This window comes from Vicugna pacos, unplaced genomic scaffold (assembly GCF_048564905.1).
Source record: "Vicugna pacos unplaced genomic scaffold, VicPac4 scaffold_21, whole genome shotgun sequence".
Classification (NCBI taxonomy): domain Eukaryota; kingdom Metazoa; phylum Chordata; class Mammalia; order Artiodactyla; family Camelidae; genus Vicugna; species Vicugna pacos.
The window spans coordinates 17,970,442-17,990,594 of record NW_027328742.1 but is presented as its reverse complement, the minus strand read 5'-3'; the positions used below and the strand labels follow the sequence as shown (position 1 = coordinate 17,990,594).

The 20,153-nt window shown below is 41.3% G+C and overlaps 1 protein-coding gene and 1 long non-coding RNA gene across 2 annotated transcripts in view; one reads left to right on the top strand and one right to left on the bottom strand.

Moving 5' to 3' along the window:
• Positions 1 to 12,664: 12,664 nt before the first annotated feature.
• LOC140694492 (uncharacterized) lies at positions 12,665 to 15,180 on the bottom strand. Its single transcript, XR_012070122.1, has 3 exons — positions 14,590 to 15,180; positions 14,384 to 14,486; positions 12,665 to 14,177 (listed from the first exon to the last, which is right to left on the bottom strand). It is a non-coding gene; the product is annotated as an uncharacterized lncRNA (long non-coding RNA).
• Positions 15,181 to 16,269: 1,089 nt separating this feature from the next.
• Positions 16,270 to 20,153, top strand: part of LOC140694372 (intermembrane lipid transfer protein VPS13C-like) — a 62,122-nt gene continuing 58,238 nt past the window's right edge. The window contains 2 exon segments of the mRNA XM_072957643.1: positions 16,270 to 16,401; positions 18,787 to 18,956. Coding sequence (XP_072813744.1) covers positions 16,270 to 16,401; positions 18,787 to 18,956 — 302 coding nt within the window.

The following is a 20,153-nucleotide window of genomic DNA, read 5'->3' as shown; positions in this document are numbered from 1 at the left end:
AATTTCTAGTGTACAGCATAGTGATTCGGATATATATATTCTTTTTTGTATTCTTTTCCGTTATGGTTTACTACAAGATTTTGAATATAGTACTCTTGCTCTGCAGTGGACCTTGTTGTTTATCTATTTTGTATATAGTAGTTTGTATCTGCAAATCCCGAACTCCTAATTTATTTCTCCCTTCCCCCTTTCCCCTTTGGTAACCATGTTTGTTTTCTATGTCTGTGAGCCTGTTTCTGTTTTATAAATAAGTTCACTTGTCATATTTTAGATTCCACATATAAGTGATAGCATATATTTTTCTTTGACTTCACTTAGTATAGATGATCTCTGGGCCCATCTATGTTGCTGCAGATGGCATTATTTCCTTCTTTTTTATGACTGAGTAGTATTCCAGTATTATTATTATTATTAATTTTTATTATTATTATTATTATTACAGATCTTTAAACACATTAAACCCGTTTGTCACTTGCAGGCTGGATTTGGTCCACAGGTCAGCTTCAGCTTGCTGACCGCTGAAGAGAGTGGGAGGCATTGTAGACATTTAAGCAGGAAAGGACGTTATCAGATTTGTGCATTGGAAAGCGTACTCTGGTGGCAAGCAGTGTGGCAGAGATTTGGTGGGGCTGAGGTGTAGGGAGAGTTAGGTCAGAAGGGATGTGTAGAAGAAGACTCTAATCATGATGGTCCAGGGAGAAATAATGAGGGCCAGGACCAGGGTGGTGGCAGTGATGCCAGTGACTTCTTCATAGCTGGGCTGGATCACACATGCAGGAGTGAACGGGCATGTCGTAGTGCTACCTTTCTCTCTTCCTCCTTCCCAACTCCAGGAGACATCTTCTTGTCCACCTAGGGTGTGAGTGACTAGCAGAGGAAGGATACCTTAGCTTAAGTCCTGCTGTGTCCAGGCATAGCTTCACCCTGGGGCACAGCTTCACCCTGGGGGACGTGCCCATCCCTTTCCTGTGGACCCCACATGCCAGGTTCTCCCTCCAGCTGGTGGCAGCCATAGGAGGGCAGCTCCCATCCCTCCTGCCCCCTCCTCAGGCTTCACACTGGGCTATGCCTAGTCTCCTCTTCTTTGAGACCAAAGTCTCATTTTTCTCTTGAAAATAAGCATTTCCCCAGAATATCTCACTGTGTGTGCCGCCTCCACTTTAGTCTAATTGCCCTCAGTGCCAGGCAGCTCAAGCCTGACACTTCTCACCCCGCTTCTTCTGTTTACTTCCAAGAAGAGTTTCCTGTTTCAGGTGTAAAAGATAGGACTAGGGCAGAGGGACCCCGGGCAGGGTGGAATCACATCTTATCCTTTTGCTCGGTGCCAATGACAATGGCCCTCCTTGTGGGAACCGGGCTGTCTCCCCGCAGACAATTTGTGTACGTGGTCTTTGCATGTTTTTTGTCACTTAGATTTCTGAAGCTCCTCACTGACGTGGGTCCCTTTTATCCCAGGCCCCATCTCGCCTCCCCTTACCTGCTAGTCCTCCTTTCTCTGTAAGTGCCTCTCTCATCTCTTCAGGGTTAGCTTTCTCCCCCCAGGACACGAACACATTGTTTCCAGATTTTCTCACTGTTCCCAGGGTAGAACTCTTGCCCTTTTTACTTGTGTTTCCTTCTCAAATACTTTCTTGCAATTTCTTGAATTACGTTTTGAATGGTGAGTTGCTCATTCTGGTCGGATTTGTTTTCAAATACTTCAAATATCTGTGACAACAGGTTACGTTTTCACTTTCCCCTTTTCTGCTTTTTTACTTGATAAAACTTTGCTGTTGTCTTTGGAGCTACAAGCGGCTCCCCTTCAGCAGTGCTTGGTAGGGGTACAGGCCTCATTGTATTGACTCTGGTCCTTGTTTATGTAACTTAGTTTTGAGCATAAGTACCCTCACTGATAGATCACTGAGCAGTGTTTCCACAGAGGATGTCTTCTCCTTTTGCACAGCTGCTTTAGTCAGTGGCTCTGCTCTCTGGGCTTTTCTTTATTATTATTAAACTCATGAAGCAGAGCCGTTACATTTAGCGCGAGTGCCCTCTGTTGTAGCTGAAGACATTCCCCTGTTCTGGATTCTTTGGAGGTCGCCTACCTCCCTTGTTCCAGAATCAACCTCGGGACAGAACACATTTTCTTGGTTGCTTCCTGATGGAGACTGGATTTAAGGGGTAGAATCAGAGGAGCTGTGGTTTGTGCAGGCTGAGAATCCAGAAGCGGGTTCTCTTTCTCCATCCACGTGAAGCTGGGTCAGGCAGGAGGAGGCTGTAAGCGGCCTGCCTCTCCCCTCCCAACCTCTGGAGCTGACGCTGGGCTGGATCACGGTGGGCTGTGGGCCGGGAAGTACAGCTCTGGCTTTCCCTGAACCTTCCTCGTCCTGCTGAAAGATTGGGTTTGGGGCCTGCTGATTAGGGACTGTGGTTTTGCTGGCGATTTTTCTTTTCCAGGAAAGACCTCCAAGCTAAGGAGCAAGTGTGAACACTAGCCTTGCTTGGATGTGGTACTTTTCAGTGAAAATCACAGCATTTCATCTTAGTATTTGCACCCTTTGCTCCCTCAACCCCAGAGCAGCCCCTGCCTAAATTTCAGGCGTTCCCCAGGACAGCAGAGCCCCTGGGCACCCAGTGTGGGAGTCTGAGACACAGCCTGTGGGCTGCTTAGAAGACAGGGAAAAGGTGTCCTGGGGCTTTGTAGCTTCAGAACTCTCTGCAGGGCTGCAGGGGTTTAAATTGAAAATGCAGTCCCTTACAGGCCAATATGCATTTCAAGCAGAAAGGGGATTTCAGAGATCATCAAATCTAATGTCTGTTTCATAGATGTGGAAATAGAAACCCAGAGGTCATATGTTGGATGACCCCCAGAGCAGGACTTGAAACCTAGGTCTCCTGACTCCCAACCTAGTGTTTTTCTCGTGGAGGCATTCATATAGCATGTTTGTATTTTGGTTTTTTAAATTATTATTTTTTATTGAAGCATAGTTGCTGTACAGTATTATATAAGTTATAGGTGTACACTATAGTTATTAACAGTTTTTAAAGGTTATACTCCACTTATAGTTACTTTAAAATATTGGCCTGTTTTCCTGTGGTGTACCCTATATCCTTGTGGCTTATTTTATATCTGATCTACCCCTGTATTGCCCTCCGCCTTTCCTCTCCCCATCGGTAACTACTAGTTTGTTCTTTGTATCTGTGAGTCTGCGTTTTTGTTACATTCACTAGTTTGTTGTATTTTTTTAGATTGCATACGTAAGTGATACCATGTAGTATTTGTCTCATATACTGATGTTTAGATTGGCCCCTCTTTTTGTTGATGGAATAATTCATTTGTCTCTGTACTTTTTGGGGGGACTATCCCCTATATCCTGTTGCTGTTCCAGACATCAGCTGTGACATCTTTGTGAGGTCACTTGTCATTAGCTGTATGTAGTGGTGTTTCTGGTTTTGTAGGTAAATTGAAGCACTAGAACCATAGTGTTTCCCAATTAGAACTTTTTATAATGGGAAAATGTAATTTAAAAAAGGCTTACATTTTAGTTCTAGTTCTGTTAGAAACTGCCCAATTTCAGATGCATTTCCAGGGGGCTTTCTTTCCCTGTTTACTGAGAAACATAAACTGTGCTGGGGGCATGATGGTCCTTGAGCTGTAGCTGTCAGGGTCTTGGCTGTATACCCTCTGAATGACATGCTGTCTCTTGGGCTGCACGGAATGACCGAGGTGAGGTTGCCAGTGGGCGACCTGCTGGTCTGAAGCTGTTCCCTCCCACCTGCCTACTTTCAAGGGCTGTCCCAGATCACAAGAGCGTATCAGCCATCTGCTGGTCTAATTTGCTTCTATTCTGAGTTTAGGGAAACAAACAGAAGGCAGAAGGCGTAGGACCTGCAACGGAAGGCAGTATTTTGGGTGGTGTCATAGTTAGGGTGTTGGGTTTACTATGAGTTAAAAGGCGACATGCATGCAGGGCTAGCTGATCTCTCACCATCATGCAGTCTTGGCCTAAAGGCCTTTTCCTTGCCCGGCGCTGGATATGAAGGCATTTGCCTGTGGAGCATCTGGGACTTGGGTTTGCTGGGGTTGGCTCCTGGAATGTGGAGGTGCAAGAGAAGCTAGCTGAAAGCCTAATGAATGGATTTCAGGAATTTCCAGGAATACATGTTCAATATGCCACTTTGGTTGAAAAATGAATAAATATAGCTTGTGGGAATGAATGAAGCCGTTAGCAGAGCGTTTCTCCATTGGCAGAGAATTTGCAGCGTATTTGTGCTTGGAGCCTTTGGGAAATAACAGAAACAAGGAGCACTTTGTTAAGCACCCAGAACGTGCTGGGATACTTTCTGCGTATCACACTAGCCTCTGCTTCACCACTCTGGATGCAGCACATAGATTGTTTCATTTCCAGTTTGTTGTTGTTTTTAACTCGACATAGTCCTTTGACTTGATTTTAGACCTCAGTTTCATGGCCAAAGCGTACATCCTGGAGGAATAGTTACCTTTTCTTTGCCTAAAACAAGGACAACAACAGTATACTGGCTGCATCTTGTATTTATAAAGTGACATTTCCACATCTGCCCTGTGCATTTCTGTTAGTCAAGTGGTTGTAAAGAAGGGAAAGATAAAAATAAAAGAAACGGGAGTAATTTAAGGAAAGAATAACTTCCTTTTTATTAGGTTGAGCGTGAAACCAGGTATCATATTTGTATAAATACTATGGAAAATATTTAACCTATTCATACAGGTTAAGTAACTAGCTGATAAGCTTTGTAGGAAAAGTCTGTTTAAATGCTCTCGTTAAATCACGCCAGGCAATTTTTCAGATTCTCAAATACATAACCATTAGGAAGCTGAGGGACAGAAAGAATTTCTGGTGGACAAATACACTTGTTCGTTGTAGAAATTGTTGCTACTTTATATATCAGAGAGTGCAAAGCAAGTCAAAAAGTCAAAATAACAAGGTTCAGATGGAAGCCTTAATGATACAATTTAGTCTTCGGTGAAGGCAAAGGTAAATTCCATCAGCTGTTGGCTAGAGGGAGTCGAAGGGCACGGGCACGTCCCATCGCAGGAGGAAGAGGAGGGAGTGGGGATGCTTGGGGTTAACTGTCTTAGAGGTAGAGGAAAATCTGATCCGTGAAGACACATAGTGTGGAAGCACCTTGGTTTCTTTGGTGATTTGTGTTCTGTGGAAGATGGAAGTGAAATGGGCACTGACCTGGGACCTAAGCATTCCCTTGCCCAGGACTTTGTGATGATCCCCATGGTGTCTGTGACAGCATCAGTGTCCAGTTAGGGACCACAGAAGGGCAAAGTCTCCCAACTGCTGACTCCATGTAGCGAAGTGAGGGGGTTATGGGCCCATGGAAGCTCTCAGTCCCCTCTTCTCCCACTGGGGGAGCATGGGGGTACTGCCCATGGCCTCCCCAGGGACCACAATCTGCCCAGCTTCGCTCTTGCTGTTCCAGGGCATGTGCACTATATCAGAATTCCTTCTCCTCTTTCCTTTCCTACTGGGCTTAAAAAAAAATCTCTCACTCCTTTGTTTAAGGACCTGAAAGGGCTGCTGTCATGAATGAAAAGGAGGGAGACTTTCACTGTCTCCCACATACAAGGGAACATGTCCTGAAGGTGACTTATCTTTGCATCTTTGGGACATTGTCACAGGACTGTGGGAGTCAAAGCCCAGACAAGTAGTCTAACGTTATTCAACAATGCGGTCCTGTCCTCATTGTGAGTCAAACGTTTAGCACCTACTTTCCTCGAGGATCAACGTGGTGCTGCCTCTTTACAGAGAATTGTTGCCACACAGAGCACTGCCAGGGCCTCAGCATCCCATCCGTGGCCTCAGGTGAGGTGGCTGGGGGCCACAGTGTGCAATACCACCACGGGTGGGTGTGCGAAGGGGTCACCTCAGGCCCCCTGTCCCAGCCAGGTCTTCCCAGGCTCATTCCCAGTTGCCCTGCTGTTTGTTAACAGCCTGGTAAAGAAAGCACCTGGGGAGAAGCAGTCATTTTATGGAGCGGAAGGCATTCACGAGTTGCCATAGTGATTCGGTCTGAGTGGTTAGCTTGAGGTGGCTGCAGGAAAAATGATAAAGCCAAACAGGAGGTCCAGGTGGACATGAAACAGTGATGAACAGCTGGTACTTCTTTGTGTCAGGCTCTCTCATCGTTGGCACGGACACTCCACTTGACTTTGCTTAGCAGTTTAAGGCTTGGGAGTCCAGAGACTTGGCTTCAGAAGATGTGTGAAAAATACCCACTGCTCAAGGGGAGGTTCAAACTCACATGGTTGATGCTGCAGCTTTATTTCAGTTTTCTTCCACATAGGAAGGACTGCAAACGTGAATGGCAGTGCTTTACCATTTATCCATGAATGGTGCACGATGCTAATGCAGTCTGGCTGAAGCAGTGGAAGTGTTAAAGGGAAAAATGGTCAGTAATTACATACCTGTATATACACAAGTACATAGAGATACCTATCTATGAATACATGGATTTCGGATAGATAAATCTATCTGTCCAAAAGCAGCTGCGTTTTTTATGGTTTAGCTGTTTAAGCGGTCAAGGGCAGTGAAGCTTAATTAACGTGAACTTAGCCTTACATTAATAAACTCCCATGGGGGCTATGAATCGAGGCGGTGAAAGAAAGTAGTCTATATAATAGCTAATCCGAAGGCTAGTGCTTTCTTGCTGCATTATTTTCTAGATTTTGCATACTGACAAGTGTTGCTTTGACGTCCTTTTAAGTCAAGATTTAAACATCTTTTGTTTGGTGAAACTCAAAAAGGAATTAATACACCTTTAATGGGAGATGTGAGTTTCTTTTTTAAACTATTACAGCATTTTTCTTGTGCCTCTAACCCAGAGTGCAAATGTCTTCTTATTGGATTCATAACAGTTTGACTGAGTCACATACAGATTTTGAGTTAACTGAGCTCAGATCGAGGAAAGTCTCATAAAAGTGCAGGGAAAGCCCAGGCTCCCTGGCCCCTAAGGCTGTTTTTAGTAATAAGTGAAGAAGTCAGAGATCTGGAGCTGGTGGCTTTGGCTTCTGACTTAATATTTGACAGAATTAAGAAGCTCCTTTAGGTACCTAATTTCCTGCCAGAAAGAAAGCTTAATGCTCAAAAACTTAAGGACTTAAGTGTATCAATTAAAATTCAGTTGTGGGAAAATAAGAAGTTTTGAGCATTCTCTTCGTAATCACGTGCCTGTCAAGATGAAAAATTTTTTGCAAAACTTTCCTGAGGTAAAGTGAACAGGTCTAAGTATAAAGCTCAAGGACATCAGTAGCCACGTGACTGCCACACAGGTGAAAATTTAGAACCTTTCCTTCACCACGGAAAGTTCCCTTTCTCATTCATATCACGACCCCAATTTAACCACTCTTTTGAGTTCTTTCCCCATAGGTAGGTTTGGTCTGTTTTTCAGCCTTAGGTAAAAGGACCTGTACGCTATGCTTTCTTGCATAGAAATGTGTCTGGTTCCTTTCACTAGATGTAAATAGTCTTAAATTTACATACAGTTGAATTCATTGTTTTTCTACGTATACATTTCTATGAGTTTTAACACATAATAGATTCCTGTAACCACCACCATGGTCAGGATACAGCCCCCAAATCTCCCGTTAGAATCCAAATGCTCCTTCCCACAACGGATCCTGGCAACCAGTGATCTGTTCTCCATCCCTAGTGTTCTACCTTTCCCAGAATGTCATATAAATCATACATATGCAAGCTTTGATGCTGGCTTCTTTCATTTAGCATAATGTGTTTGAGGTTCTTCCGTGTGCAGTAATAGCTTGTTCCTTTGTATCATATTCATTCATTCTGCTGTTGATGGTCATTGGTGCACTTACCATTTTTTGTTTGTGAATAAAGCTGCTGTGAACATTTCTGTACACTTTTTTTGTGGACATATAGACTTAACTTTTCTTTGTCATATGAGTGAGCCTGCTTAATTTAAGTGGAAGTTCAGTTTTGTTAGCAACTGCTAACCAGTTTTCCAAACACGGGATGACATTTTACAAGCAGTGTACCAAAGTTCCCACTTGCCTGTGTCCTCACCAACACTTGGCATCACCAGTCTTTTAGATTTTGTCCTTTTGGGAGGATCTCTTAATATCTCACTGTGGTTTAATTTATTTCCCTTGATAACTAATGATGTTGAGTATTTTTCATTCTTATATTTTTATGATTATCTTTTTACTGTTGATTTGTAGTAATTCTTTATGTATTTTTAATAGAGATCCTTTGTTAAATATATGTACTATGATTGTTTTCTACTAGTCGATAGATTTCCTTTTCACTCTCTTAATGTTGTTTCTGATGAATAAAAGTTTTGCCTTTTGTTGAAGTCTGTTATCATATTTTTTTCCACTTTATAATTAGTGCTTTTTGCATCTTAGCTAAGTAATCTTTGCCACAGTTCCCAAGTACATCATTCTAGGGTTTCCTCCAAAAAGCTTTATTGCTTTAGCCATCGCATTTAAGTATTAGATCCATGTCCATTGAGAATTAATTTTGGGGGAGTGTGTACAGTGTGCAGTAATAAAGGTACTCAGTTGCTCCCATACTATATAGAAAAGAGTTTTCTTTCCCCTGCTGAATTTCGTTGGTGTCTTTGTTGAAAATCAGATGGTCATAGTGTCTGGGTGTATTTTTGGACTTTGTATTCTGTCCCCATTGGCCTTCTTGTCTATTCTTATGCCAGTACTACTTGCTCTTAATGACTATAGCTTTAGAGTATGTTTCAAAACATGGTAGTGTAAATTCTTCTCTTTTTCATCTTCTTACTCCTTTTCATCCTCCTCCTCCTCCTCTTCCTCCTTCTTCAACATTGTTTTGGCTTTTTAGATCTTTTGCTTTTTGTGTAAATTTTATAATAAGCCTGTTTATTGAAAAGGCAGCTCCATGGAAAATGCAAACTCAAAGGCAAAAATCAAGGGGTTTTGATGGAGATGGCGTTGAATCTATAGATCAACTTGGGCAGACTTGACATCTTAATAATAGAGTCTTTCTAATCATAAATGTAGTAATTCTCTCCATTTATGCATGTCTTTGGAAAATTCTCTCAGCCATGTTTGTAGTTTTTAGGGTGGAGGATTTGCACATCTTTTATTAATTTTATTCCTAGGCATTTGATGATTTTATAAATGATATTTTTTATTGTGATACTACATATAATATAAAATATACCATTTTAACCATTTTTGAATGTATTGTTCAGTGGCATTAAGTACATCCACGTTGTTGTACAACCATCACTGCTCTCCAGCTCCAGAACTTTTTTATCATCCTACTCTGGAACTCTGTATCCATTAAATAATAGCTCTTCATTCCCTTGCTTAGCCCTGGAAACTACCATTCTACGTTCTATCTGTATGATTTGACTGTTCTAGGCACCTCATATACATGGACTCATACAATATTTGTCCTTCTGCTTCATTTCACTTAGCACAGTGCCTTTAACACCTGTCCATGTTGTAGCATGTGTCATAATTTCATTCCTTTCTCAGACTGTGTAATAATGTTCTACTATATATAATACCAGATTTTGCTTATCCAGTCATGTATAAATGGACATTATTTTCATCTTTTGTTTATTATGAATAATGCTGCCATGAAGATTGGTGTACAGATACTTGTTCAAGTCTCTATTTCCAATCCTTTTGTTTACATATGAGAGGTGGAATTACTGAATCATATGGTAATCCTGTGTTTAATTTTTTGAGGATATAAATGATATTTTAAAATTTTATATTTCAAGTGTTTGTTGTTAGTCTTTAAAAGTAAAATGAATTTTGGGGTGTTGACTTTATACCCTGTGATACTGTTAAATTCACTCACTAGTCCTAACATTTTATAGATTCTTTTGGATTTTCTACAGAGACAGTCATCATCTTTGAATGAAACAGTTTAACTTCATCTTTGATAATATTAATGCCTTTTATTCTTTTTGCCTTATTTCATTAGCTCAGACCTCCAGTGCCATATTGAATAGAAATGGTGAGAGTGGATATCCTTGTTAAATTCTCAGCCTTGGGGGAAGGAATGTTATATTTCACTACTAAATGTTACCTTACCTGTAGAATTTTTTTAAAGCTACCTTTGTCTGATTGAGAGAATACCCTAATATTTCTAGTTTTCTAAGGAGTTTTAAAAATACATGAATGGATATTAAATTCAGTAAATTGTTAGTGGTTTTTGATTATCTGAATATAATAATTGAATGTTATTTGTTCAACAAATATTTATTATCTGCTAGCCAGTATACAGAAGTAAACAAAATGTACAAAATCACTACCTTCTTGGAGCTTATGTTAAAATATAGAGAGACAAGTATAAACAACAACAAAAAATAGATACTATATATTGTACTAGAAGGTGGTAGTTGCTGTAAGGAAAACAATTAAACAAGGAAAGGGGATGGGGTGTCATGGTTAGAGGGAGCAGTTGCAATTTTAAAATAGAGTAGTCAGAGAAGGACGTACTGAGTGAGTATTTGAGCTGAAGGTGGTGAGTGAGGAAGTCCTGCAGATAGCCTGGAAAGGTCTGGATGATATCTGGGGAAAAGGGTGTTCTTGTCAAGGGGAACAGTAAATGCAGAGTGTAAAGGCAGAACTCCACTTTGTGTGTTTGGGGGCAGCAAGAAAGGTGGTGTGGCTGGAGGGGAGCAAGTGGTGGGTGACAAAACAGTGCTGGGAGTAACAGTAGCAGTAATGGAAGTAACGCTAGTGATAACAGAGCCGGATACCCATTGTCTAACAGCTGCCTTCTGCCAGACACTGTCCTAAGTTCATGAAACAGTAGCAGCAAGAGATGAGGTCAGAGAAGTATGTGAGATACATGTGTCAAGTCACTCTTGTTGGCCAGAGTAAGAACTTGGGATTCTGAATGATGTGGAGCCACTTTTAGGTTTTGAGCAGATAAATGTTGATCTAACTTAAGCATTAGTAGAGGTGCTGAGGCTGCTGTGCTGAGTAGACGAGGGTTGAACCAGCAAGGCCAGTGAGGAAGCTGTTGTGATAATCTGCACAGTCCCTTGTGGGTTGGAGGTGGTGAGCAGGTGTTGGAATCTGGATCTGGTTTAAGGAGAGAATGGGCAAGATTCTCTGTTGGATTGGAAGTGGATGAAGGAGAAGGAACATGCAAAAATGACTCTGAGGTTTTGGCTGAGGGGCTAGATGTGGAGTTTGAGGTGGAGTGGAGTAGGTTTATCTGAGTGGGGTGAGAACTAGATTTTGACACAGTAAATCTATTCTTTTGCTAAATTTTCAACTATGCTATGAGAAGGAACCATGGAAAGTTAGAAAAATAGGTTAAAAGTAATGGTGTTTAAATTCAGCACTCTTGAAAAGAAGTCTTTAGATGGATCATTTCTTTAGGAATCCAGGTTTGACCTTAGGATATTGGCTGCAACTCCCCCCCCCCGTGTTTCCTATGGCAGCTGCTTACTATTCTAATATTAAGTTTATAACTTGCATATTCAGAGATCTGAATTTCACAAACAAGTATCCTTTAAAAGGGTTTGGAGATTGATACAAGGCTGTCAATGTTTTATTTTTCGAACTCCTTTTTTACTAAAAGTTTTATTTGATCTTAACCTCATGTCATGAAAGGAAGGTTTTTTGTTTTTTTTTCCCCCACCAAAAACTAAAACACAACAATGAAAGGACAAAGTGTCATATAGCCGTTTAACTTTTGTGACTTCTCTTCAACCATATACATTCAAAAGTACACACTTTAAAGAGTGTGGGACAGTCTGTCGGCTGTTCTGTTTCCACTTACTGAGCATGTACTCTGGACTGATGAAGGCATGGAAGGTGCGAATCTTCCCTTCTCCTAGCAGGTCTGGGTGTACAGTGAATCTTCTGTTCCCCTGAGTCTGCAGTCCCATGTCCCTCAGCTATGTGTCATTCAGGTCTTTAAGAGGTTTGTTTTTGAAAACATCATGACACGTAAAGGAAGCCCAATTATTTCATCAGATACACTCAACCATAGGATTAGCAATCTATTCCATGCTGTGGGAAAATTAGGCTGTGATTGGCTTGGACTTCATTTTTGTACCTTCATAAGAAATTCTGAAGGATAATTTTGGCTGTATTCAATTTTTCCAATAAGGAATCACTTTGCTCCATCTTAACATATTGTTCCACTGTGGTCTCAGAACAAAGGGTAACCCTTTACATAGACTATTTTAGCCTATGGATAAATGCGTTTTGTTGCCCTTATTTTTCTTATTTTGTTGTAGATGGGTCAAAATTTCATTACAGATATTCCTCAATTCTCAGACCTGCAACTGAAAATCAGTAATTCAAGGAAGTGGGTTAGTTTTCATGAATGAAAACACTTGGGATCTTGATGGAGAGAGTTATTTCCTAACCCAAAGTCACAGATAGTGGAAGTATCGTCTCCAACCTCCCTGCTGTTCTTCAGAAGTAGAATGGAAACCTCTGATGTGTCAGGGCCGGGCCCAGAGCCAGGCACATAGTGGGGGGGAAACAAATGTTAATTCCTTTCTCCAGCTTTATCATCCTTCCCATCTTTATCCCATTTCTAAATGCCAGAGTTGGGATTTGTAGCCCTGACTAGATCAAGAGATCTCAGATGGTAGAGACAGCTGAGTCTTAAGATAAAGCTGAGGTCTTTTTGAGATATCATAGTGGAGGACAGGCAAATTCAATTTCTGGAAGGTGAATTGAGCCGATGTCCTGAGGCATAAAGGCAAAAGGCACGAAAAGTATAAGTGACGGGTGGTTGTTGATATTAGACAACAACTGGCTATCAGGAAACTGTAGGCCCTGCCTGAAGGCTGTAGAGAACAAACCATGGGTTGAACTGATAAACAAGCTGTGAGAAATGTCACATAGCTGGCTGAATGAGATGCCTACTTAATGTGTCCAGCATGGACGGCTGGATAGCCAGTGACGGGTAAGATCCTCAGAGGAGGACAACCTAAGACAGGCACAGCCGGCTGGGCAAGAGATGGCCTACCCAATGTGTCCAGCGTGGACGGCTGGATAGCCAATGACGGGTAAGATCCTCAGAGGAGGACAACCTAAGACAGGCACAGCCGGCTGGACCGGAGATGGCCTACCCAATGTGTCCAGCATGGACGGCTGGATAGCCAGTGACGGGTAAGATCCTCAGAGGAGGACAACCTAAGACAGGCACAGCCGGCTGGACTGGAGATGGCCTACCCAATGTGTCCAGCATGGACGGCTGGATAGCCAGTGACGGGTAAGATCCTCAGAGGAGGACAACCTAAGACAGGCACTGCCGGCTGGACCGGAGATGACCTACTCAATGTGTCCAGCATGGACGGCTGGATAGCCAATGACGGGTAAGATCCTCAGAGGAGGACAACCTAAGACAGGCACAGCCGGCTGGACCGGAGATGGCCTACCCAATGTGTCCAGCATGGACGGCTGGATAGCCAGTGACGGGTAAGATCCTCAGAGGAGGACAACCTAAGACAGGCACAGCCGGCTGGACCGGAGATGGCCTACCCAATGTGTCCAGCATGGACGGCTGGATAGCCAGTGACGGGTAAGATCCTCAGAGGAGGACAACCTAAGACAGGCACAGCCGGCTGGACTGGAGATGGCCTACCCAATGTGTCCAGCATGGACGGCTGGATAGCCAGTGACGGGTAAGATCCTCAGAGGAGGACAACCTAAGACAGGCACAGCCGGCTGGGCAAGAGATGGCCTACTCAATGTGTCCAGCATGGACGGCTGGATAGCCAATGACGGGTAAGATCCTCAGAGGAGGACAACCTAAGACAGGCACAGCCGGCTGGACTGGAGATGGCCTACCCAATGTGTCCAGCATGGACGGCTGGATAGCCAATGACGGGTAAGATCCTCAGAGGAGGACAACCTAAGACAGGCACAGCCGGCTGGGCAAGAGATGGCCTACTCAATGTGTCCAGCATGGACGGCTGGATAGCCAGTGACGGGTAAGATCCTCAGAGGAGGACAACCTAAGACAGGCACAGCCGGCTGGGCAAGAGATGGCCTACTCAATGTGTCCAGCGTGGACGGCTGGATAGCCAGTGACGGGTAAGATCCTCAGAGGAGGACAACCTAAGACAGGCACAGCCGGCTGGGCAAGAGATGGCCTACTCAATGTGTCCAGCGTGGACGGCTGGATAGCCAGTGACGGGTAAGATCCTCAGAGGAGGACAACCTAAGACAGGCACAGCCGGCTGGACTGGAGATGGCCTACCCAATGTGTCCAGCATGGACGGCTGGATAGCCAATGACGGGTAAGATCCTCAGAGGAGGACAACCTAAGACAGGCACAGCCGGCTGGACTGGAGATGGCCTACCCAATGTGTCCAGCATGGACGGCTGGATAGCCAATGACGGGTAAGATCCTCAGAGGAGGACAACCTAAGACAGGCACAGCCGGCTGGGCAAGAGATGGCCTACCCAATGTGTCCAGCGTGGACGGCTGGATAGCCAATGACGGGTAAGATCCTCAGAGGAGGACAACCTAAGACAGGCACAGCCGGCTGGGCAAGAGATGGCCTACCCAATGTGTCCAGCATGGATGGCTGGATAGCCAGTGACGGGTAAGATCCTCAGAGGAGGACGACCTAAGACAGGCACAGCCGGCTGGGCAAGAGATGGCCTACTCAATGTGTCCAGCATGGACGGCTGGATAGCCAGTGACGGGTAAGATCCTCAGAGGAGGACAACCTAAGACAGGCACAGCTGGCTGGAGAAAAGATGGCCTACTCAGTGTGTGCAGTGTGGACTTGGAATTGGAGAGAGAAGGCATCACTCGGTCCTTGAGGCTGTATGAAGTGGCCTTATAAGCTAAGTGAATGAATGACAAAGGAGAGAGAGAGAGGAAGAGAAAAGAAGGAGGGATGGAAGTGAGGGGAAGGAGGAAGATGTGCTTAACTCATGAGTCTGAAGTCTGAGGTGGCTTGAGTGTTCAAAGCGGGCCACATTAACTTGGGCATTTAGGACAACAAGACAGAAATCACACCACAGGGCAGAGGCTGGCTTGGTGGGCAGTGACGGGCAGCCATACCTTTCTGTGTTGGTATTAAATGCTCCCTTACGATTGGCTTCTCTGTTGGAGGGGGGAGACCCAGCGAACAAGTGCTATTCCTCCTTTGCTACTCCCTCCCCGCGGGACCAGTCCTGCACTGTTTTGCTTTTTCTTCTTTTTTCCTTTTCTCCTACCAGGTTTTTGGCATCTTTGTCTTTCGAAGAGGGCGATGTTCTGTCGGAGTTCGACAGGTGCTCTGATTGGCTCAACGGGTCCATAGATGTGAGTTTTGGTGTATCTGTGGGAGAGGGTGAGCTACAAGCGTCCTTCTGCTCCACCATCTTGCTTCTCAGGTGGCTGACTCCTGTGCCTCCTGTTAGTCAGTTACTGGTGGAGGTCACCCTCTTGGCCCCAGGACAGGTTGTAATGAATGTAACCTGGAATGTAAATTATTTTCAGGAAAAGTGAGGGAAAAACCCCAGAGTCTTCCGACTTGGAGAAGCCTTTATGTGGCGGAAGTTCTGCAGTGTTTGCTCTTCCAGTAACTTGTAAGGATAGATTTCCTATAAATGATCATAGAATCAGTCTTCAAAAGAGATTATAGAATCATTTTGTAAGAGTGATTGAAAGCAATATCTATTCTTTGTCTAAAAAGTTTCTGCCTAAAGATGAGGGAAAAGTCTAAATTACTTCTCAAAGTCTCTTCACCTCAGAATCCCAGAGACCCTGTGTCCCACATTGTATTTGCACTCTCTTTGACTCTGCTTTTAATTTCTATTCTGTTCTGCTTGTAAAGGTAATGGATTGGGTGATAAAGGTAATTTTTTAATTACCTAATTAAGTTACTTAATTAGTGAGGAGTGCATTACACTAGCAGACAGTCTTTTACTGACTAGCTGTCTGTTCTAGGACAAAGTATTTTACTTTTCTGTTGCTCTGATTTCATAATCTCTTGAGAATGGCTTGTAACCAGTTAAGTGACATGCTTTGATAATTATAAACTATAACAAAGTAGTCTTGCTCTGGAAGGGCTTTTAAAAAAACGTTGTCTTGATACTCTTTACAAGGCCCTCTCTTTTTTTTCAATGTAGATAGTTGTTCTGTCACTTTGCTCTGTACTAAATATCAATGGAATACATTGCCATTTTTGTTAATTGCCTTGTAGTGACTTAAAGAATTCTAGGAAGTATGATATAAATTTAGAATAATAAGTTATTATACTGTTTTTTAAAACATGTATAAAATTATATACCTACTTAAAAGCTTTTCAATTTTCATGTTTATATTTGAACCATCAGAACAAGATTTGCCAGACTCAAAGCTTTCTTTGGATCAGGATGTCACTCTCCAGTTTGACTTTCACTTTGAATCTCTTTCCATTGTCCTTTATAACAATGATATCACCCAGGTATGTAATTAATTTCTGTATCTAGGAATAAGTCCTTAGTTCTTGATATTCAACTTCAGAATATTGTCATTTTTTGATGTGACTATTCATTTAAAACTCGATATGAATATTATATTCTGTTTGGCCTGCAGTATTACATTGGTCTTGTTTTCTGTCCTCACTTTGTTAGTGTTTCTAATCTTACTAGGCTAAGGGAAAGTTTTTACTTCTTTCCAAGTAATATCAGCACTAACACACTTAGACCTATCTTTATGAGAAGAATTTTATATATGAATAATTAATTACATGTGCAGTTCTTTAATATAGCTAGATATATATGCATATTTAACTGTTTAAGGAAAGTAATTCAGTAGTGGCATTGGAACCTTTGAATTTTAAAATTTATAATTATCCATGATATACAAACATTAATTGTGTTTCTACTGAGTAAATTTTGTATGTAGTAGTTACATATTAAGGGTACTGATTAGTGAATTTAGGAACCAAGGTCTAGTGCCATAATGATTTGAACCACATAATATGTCAATGATGTTTTTAGAAAGCAGTCTTTTTATTATATAGATAGTGTCCTTTAATAAATCTTTTTGATTATATCAGTTAATGTTATATCATAATAACTTATAATACACATGTCATATAATACCCATAATATGCACTGATTATGGTATTATATCTGTTTTTAATGTCCATTTGTATGTTATCTTACATTTCATATTGTTTTGTAAAAGTTACACAGTATTCATCCATTGTTACTGTTGAGCCTTGGACTAGAATCTGTCGCTTGTACAATGGATTGCCTTAATTTCTAATGTTTAATGTTAATGAAGAGATCAGAAAATGACCTAATGGAGAATGAACAGTTAACTGTTTTCTTTGCTTCGCTTAAGATGCTGTCATTCTCCTGGTTCCACAGCCTTAGATCTCAGCGTCTTCTTTTACTTCTTCTTTGTTGACCTTCTTCATTCATTCAGACACCGAGTACTGTCAGTTTTTTCTTTGAGTGAACATTTGTTCTTTCCTGGCAATAATCATTGCTGCTTTATTTGAAACGTCTTGGCTCACACTTACAGCACTGCAGTGGCATCCTTGTTAGGTGCACGTTTTCCTTTCATCCGTCCTAGATACTGGCACAAATTCAGTTTCCTCAGTCAGTCTCATGTAGCCATTTACAACTTCTCATTCTACTTAGACAACCTTCAGTGTTATGTGAATTTTAATTAATTAAAAAAAAACCATTCAGTGGCTCCAAGTTGTCTACTTCAGTAACCATACCACAAACACTGTTACATTGTGATCAGTAGATGTGTCACTGGTCATTGCTGTGAATAGTTACAGATCTCGATTTTGTGAGTTATTTATTTACACTTTTATAAATTAAAGGCATTCCAAGTTTTCCAATAATAAATTCATTCTGACCCACTTACATCCAGTGTATTCTTTTGAGTGAGAGAAGATACGGAGTTACAACCAGTGTACTAAGAATTACCCATCACCAGTACTGCTTATATCAATGCCCTGGTCTGTAGTGAGCAATTATGACTAATCATCTTTTACTTCCCTGAAGATTTATATATCTTTTTTAAGTTGGTTGGTTGGGTTTTGTTCTTTTAATACCTGGGAATACCTAAACAATTTGGAGCTATGTGTTATGGTGGAATAAAGACTGAGGTGTTTTTTCCAATACAAAAAGTTTTAATCTTTTAGTTTAGGATTTGAGACTTTGATTAGGCCTCCATATTTCTTTCTAGAACTCATTCCCTACCTTTCTTTTATTGGAATATTTTGGAATATTTAAGCCTAAGATGCCAACGTGTACCTTGTGCCCTGAGAGCATCTTGAATTGTTTGCTCATGTCTTTTCCCCGTTTGGAGTGTCTTTTAACTCCTCTTCGACTGTCTGATTCCACTCAGTGTCTGAGGCTCAGTTAGTTCTCACCTTCTTGATGTTCCCTGTAATGTATTTCTATTTTGCTTTCTCAGTTAGGTTATAAGCTCACTGAGATCACCTACCTTGCCTTATCCTTTCTTATAAGGCCCATGCTTCCTATCACAATGCTTTTTATAGAAGAACTCATTAAATATTTATAGGTTAGAATGATTGATTGCCAATTTCCTGATTATTTGTATTTGCATTGAATTGTAAATCAGAAATTTTTATATGTTAACCATTGTCGAGTATCCACACACACTCTTACGTATTTATTTGTATGTACTTACACAATCACAAACATGTGTATTACTCTTTCCACTTTTGTGTTTTAACACCCATACTTTAAAAATTTGTGGTATGGATTTGCTTTTGATTTCTGAGTTAAGAAATAGGTTTAGAAGCAATTACATAGCACTTGAAGATAATTGATTCTTTTGCTTGTAAAATACACCACAGGAGTCCAAACTTTCATTTCATAATGACAGTTTCCAGCTTGGCGAACTCAGGCTGCACCTTATGGCCTCTGGAGGGAAGATGTTTAAGGATGGCTCAATGAATGTCAACCTTAAGCTTAAGACATGCACCCTTGGTGATCTCAGGGAAGGAATTGAGAGAGCAACATCAAGGTTTGTCATCTCTGAACTTGCTGTACATTATGTAAGGCTGGCGTTGCACCTGGCATGGCTGCCAGGCATTGATCGCTGGGCTTGAGATTGTCTGAAGGGGTCTCATGATCATCCTTTCTGGGATCCTGTTCCTTGGGGTTATCAGAAGAGGTCTTTGGTCATATTTCAGTTTGAAGTGCATCATGAAGTATTGCTGTTTCACATTCTGTTGCTTTAAAGTTTGAATTAAAGGGAAGTTTAGTAATAAAATCCTGTCTTAAAAGTGGAAACTAAGAAAATACAAGAATTTTAATAATTAAATCCGCATGGTATGGTTCATTGGTAATATATTTTTCTAAATTGTTCCCAGTAAGCAGAATCTTTTTTCAAAAACCCTTAAAGTTAAATATTTTTCTTTGTCTTATTTATTTTGTCTATATATTTTAAAACAATTCTGTGAAATTTTTTTAAAACTTTCAGTAGAAATGGAATCCCTAATTTTCATGTTATCAACCCATTTTTGAAAGATTAATTTATATCACCTTACTATCAAGTGAGAAATAGAGAAATATGCAACTTCAATAGCCTAATTATATTTTTATTCCTTTCTCACATAATGAGATGCATAATATTTTTGTCCTTGATGTTTTTTGGAGAAAAAGTATGTTGTTACCTAAAGTTGGATTCCATTGAATGTATGCTGGGTATTTCTGAGCCCTTTGTTTTTCTAAGAAGTGAGTAAATGAGGACAGAGTGCTTTCATGCAACCAGCTTTTCTCTTTTGCAAATTGCATGTCCTGGGGTAGCCTTCACCGCTCAATTGTATAGGATGATCTTTGGAGATAAATTCCTTCAGGGATGTTTTATTTTGTAAAATAATGTAAAGAGATTGTCTTTTAAATTTTGGGGGGCTCATTTTGCTAATTGCCAAACTTCCTTTCAGCAGTCATTGATTTGTTTCTCTATATGAAATATTCTGTAATTGCTTATTAACATGAACTTTGCTGTGGAGATTATGAGACCATATTTTGGTTGCTGATTAGCTATTAAACTAATACTGGAGTATTAAGCTAATACTCCACTTAATACTGATCTGTTTTCTGTTCAGATTGGAAGCTGAAAGGTGAAAGAAGAATTATTAAGATGTATAGGAAATTTTTCATCTTTTTAATTGTTTTAGCAGGAATAACATAATGGATGTATATTTATTTTTTTTTT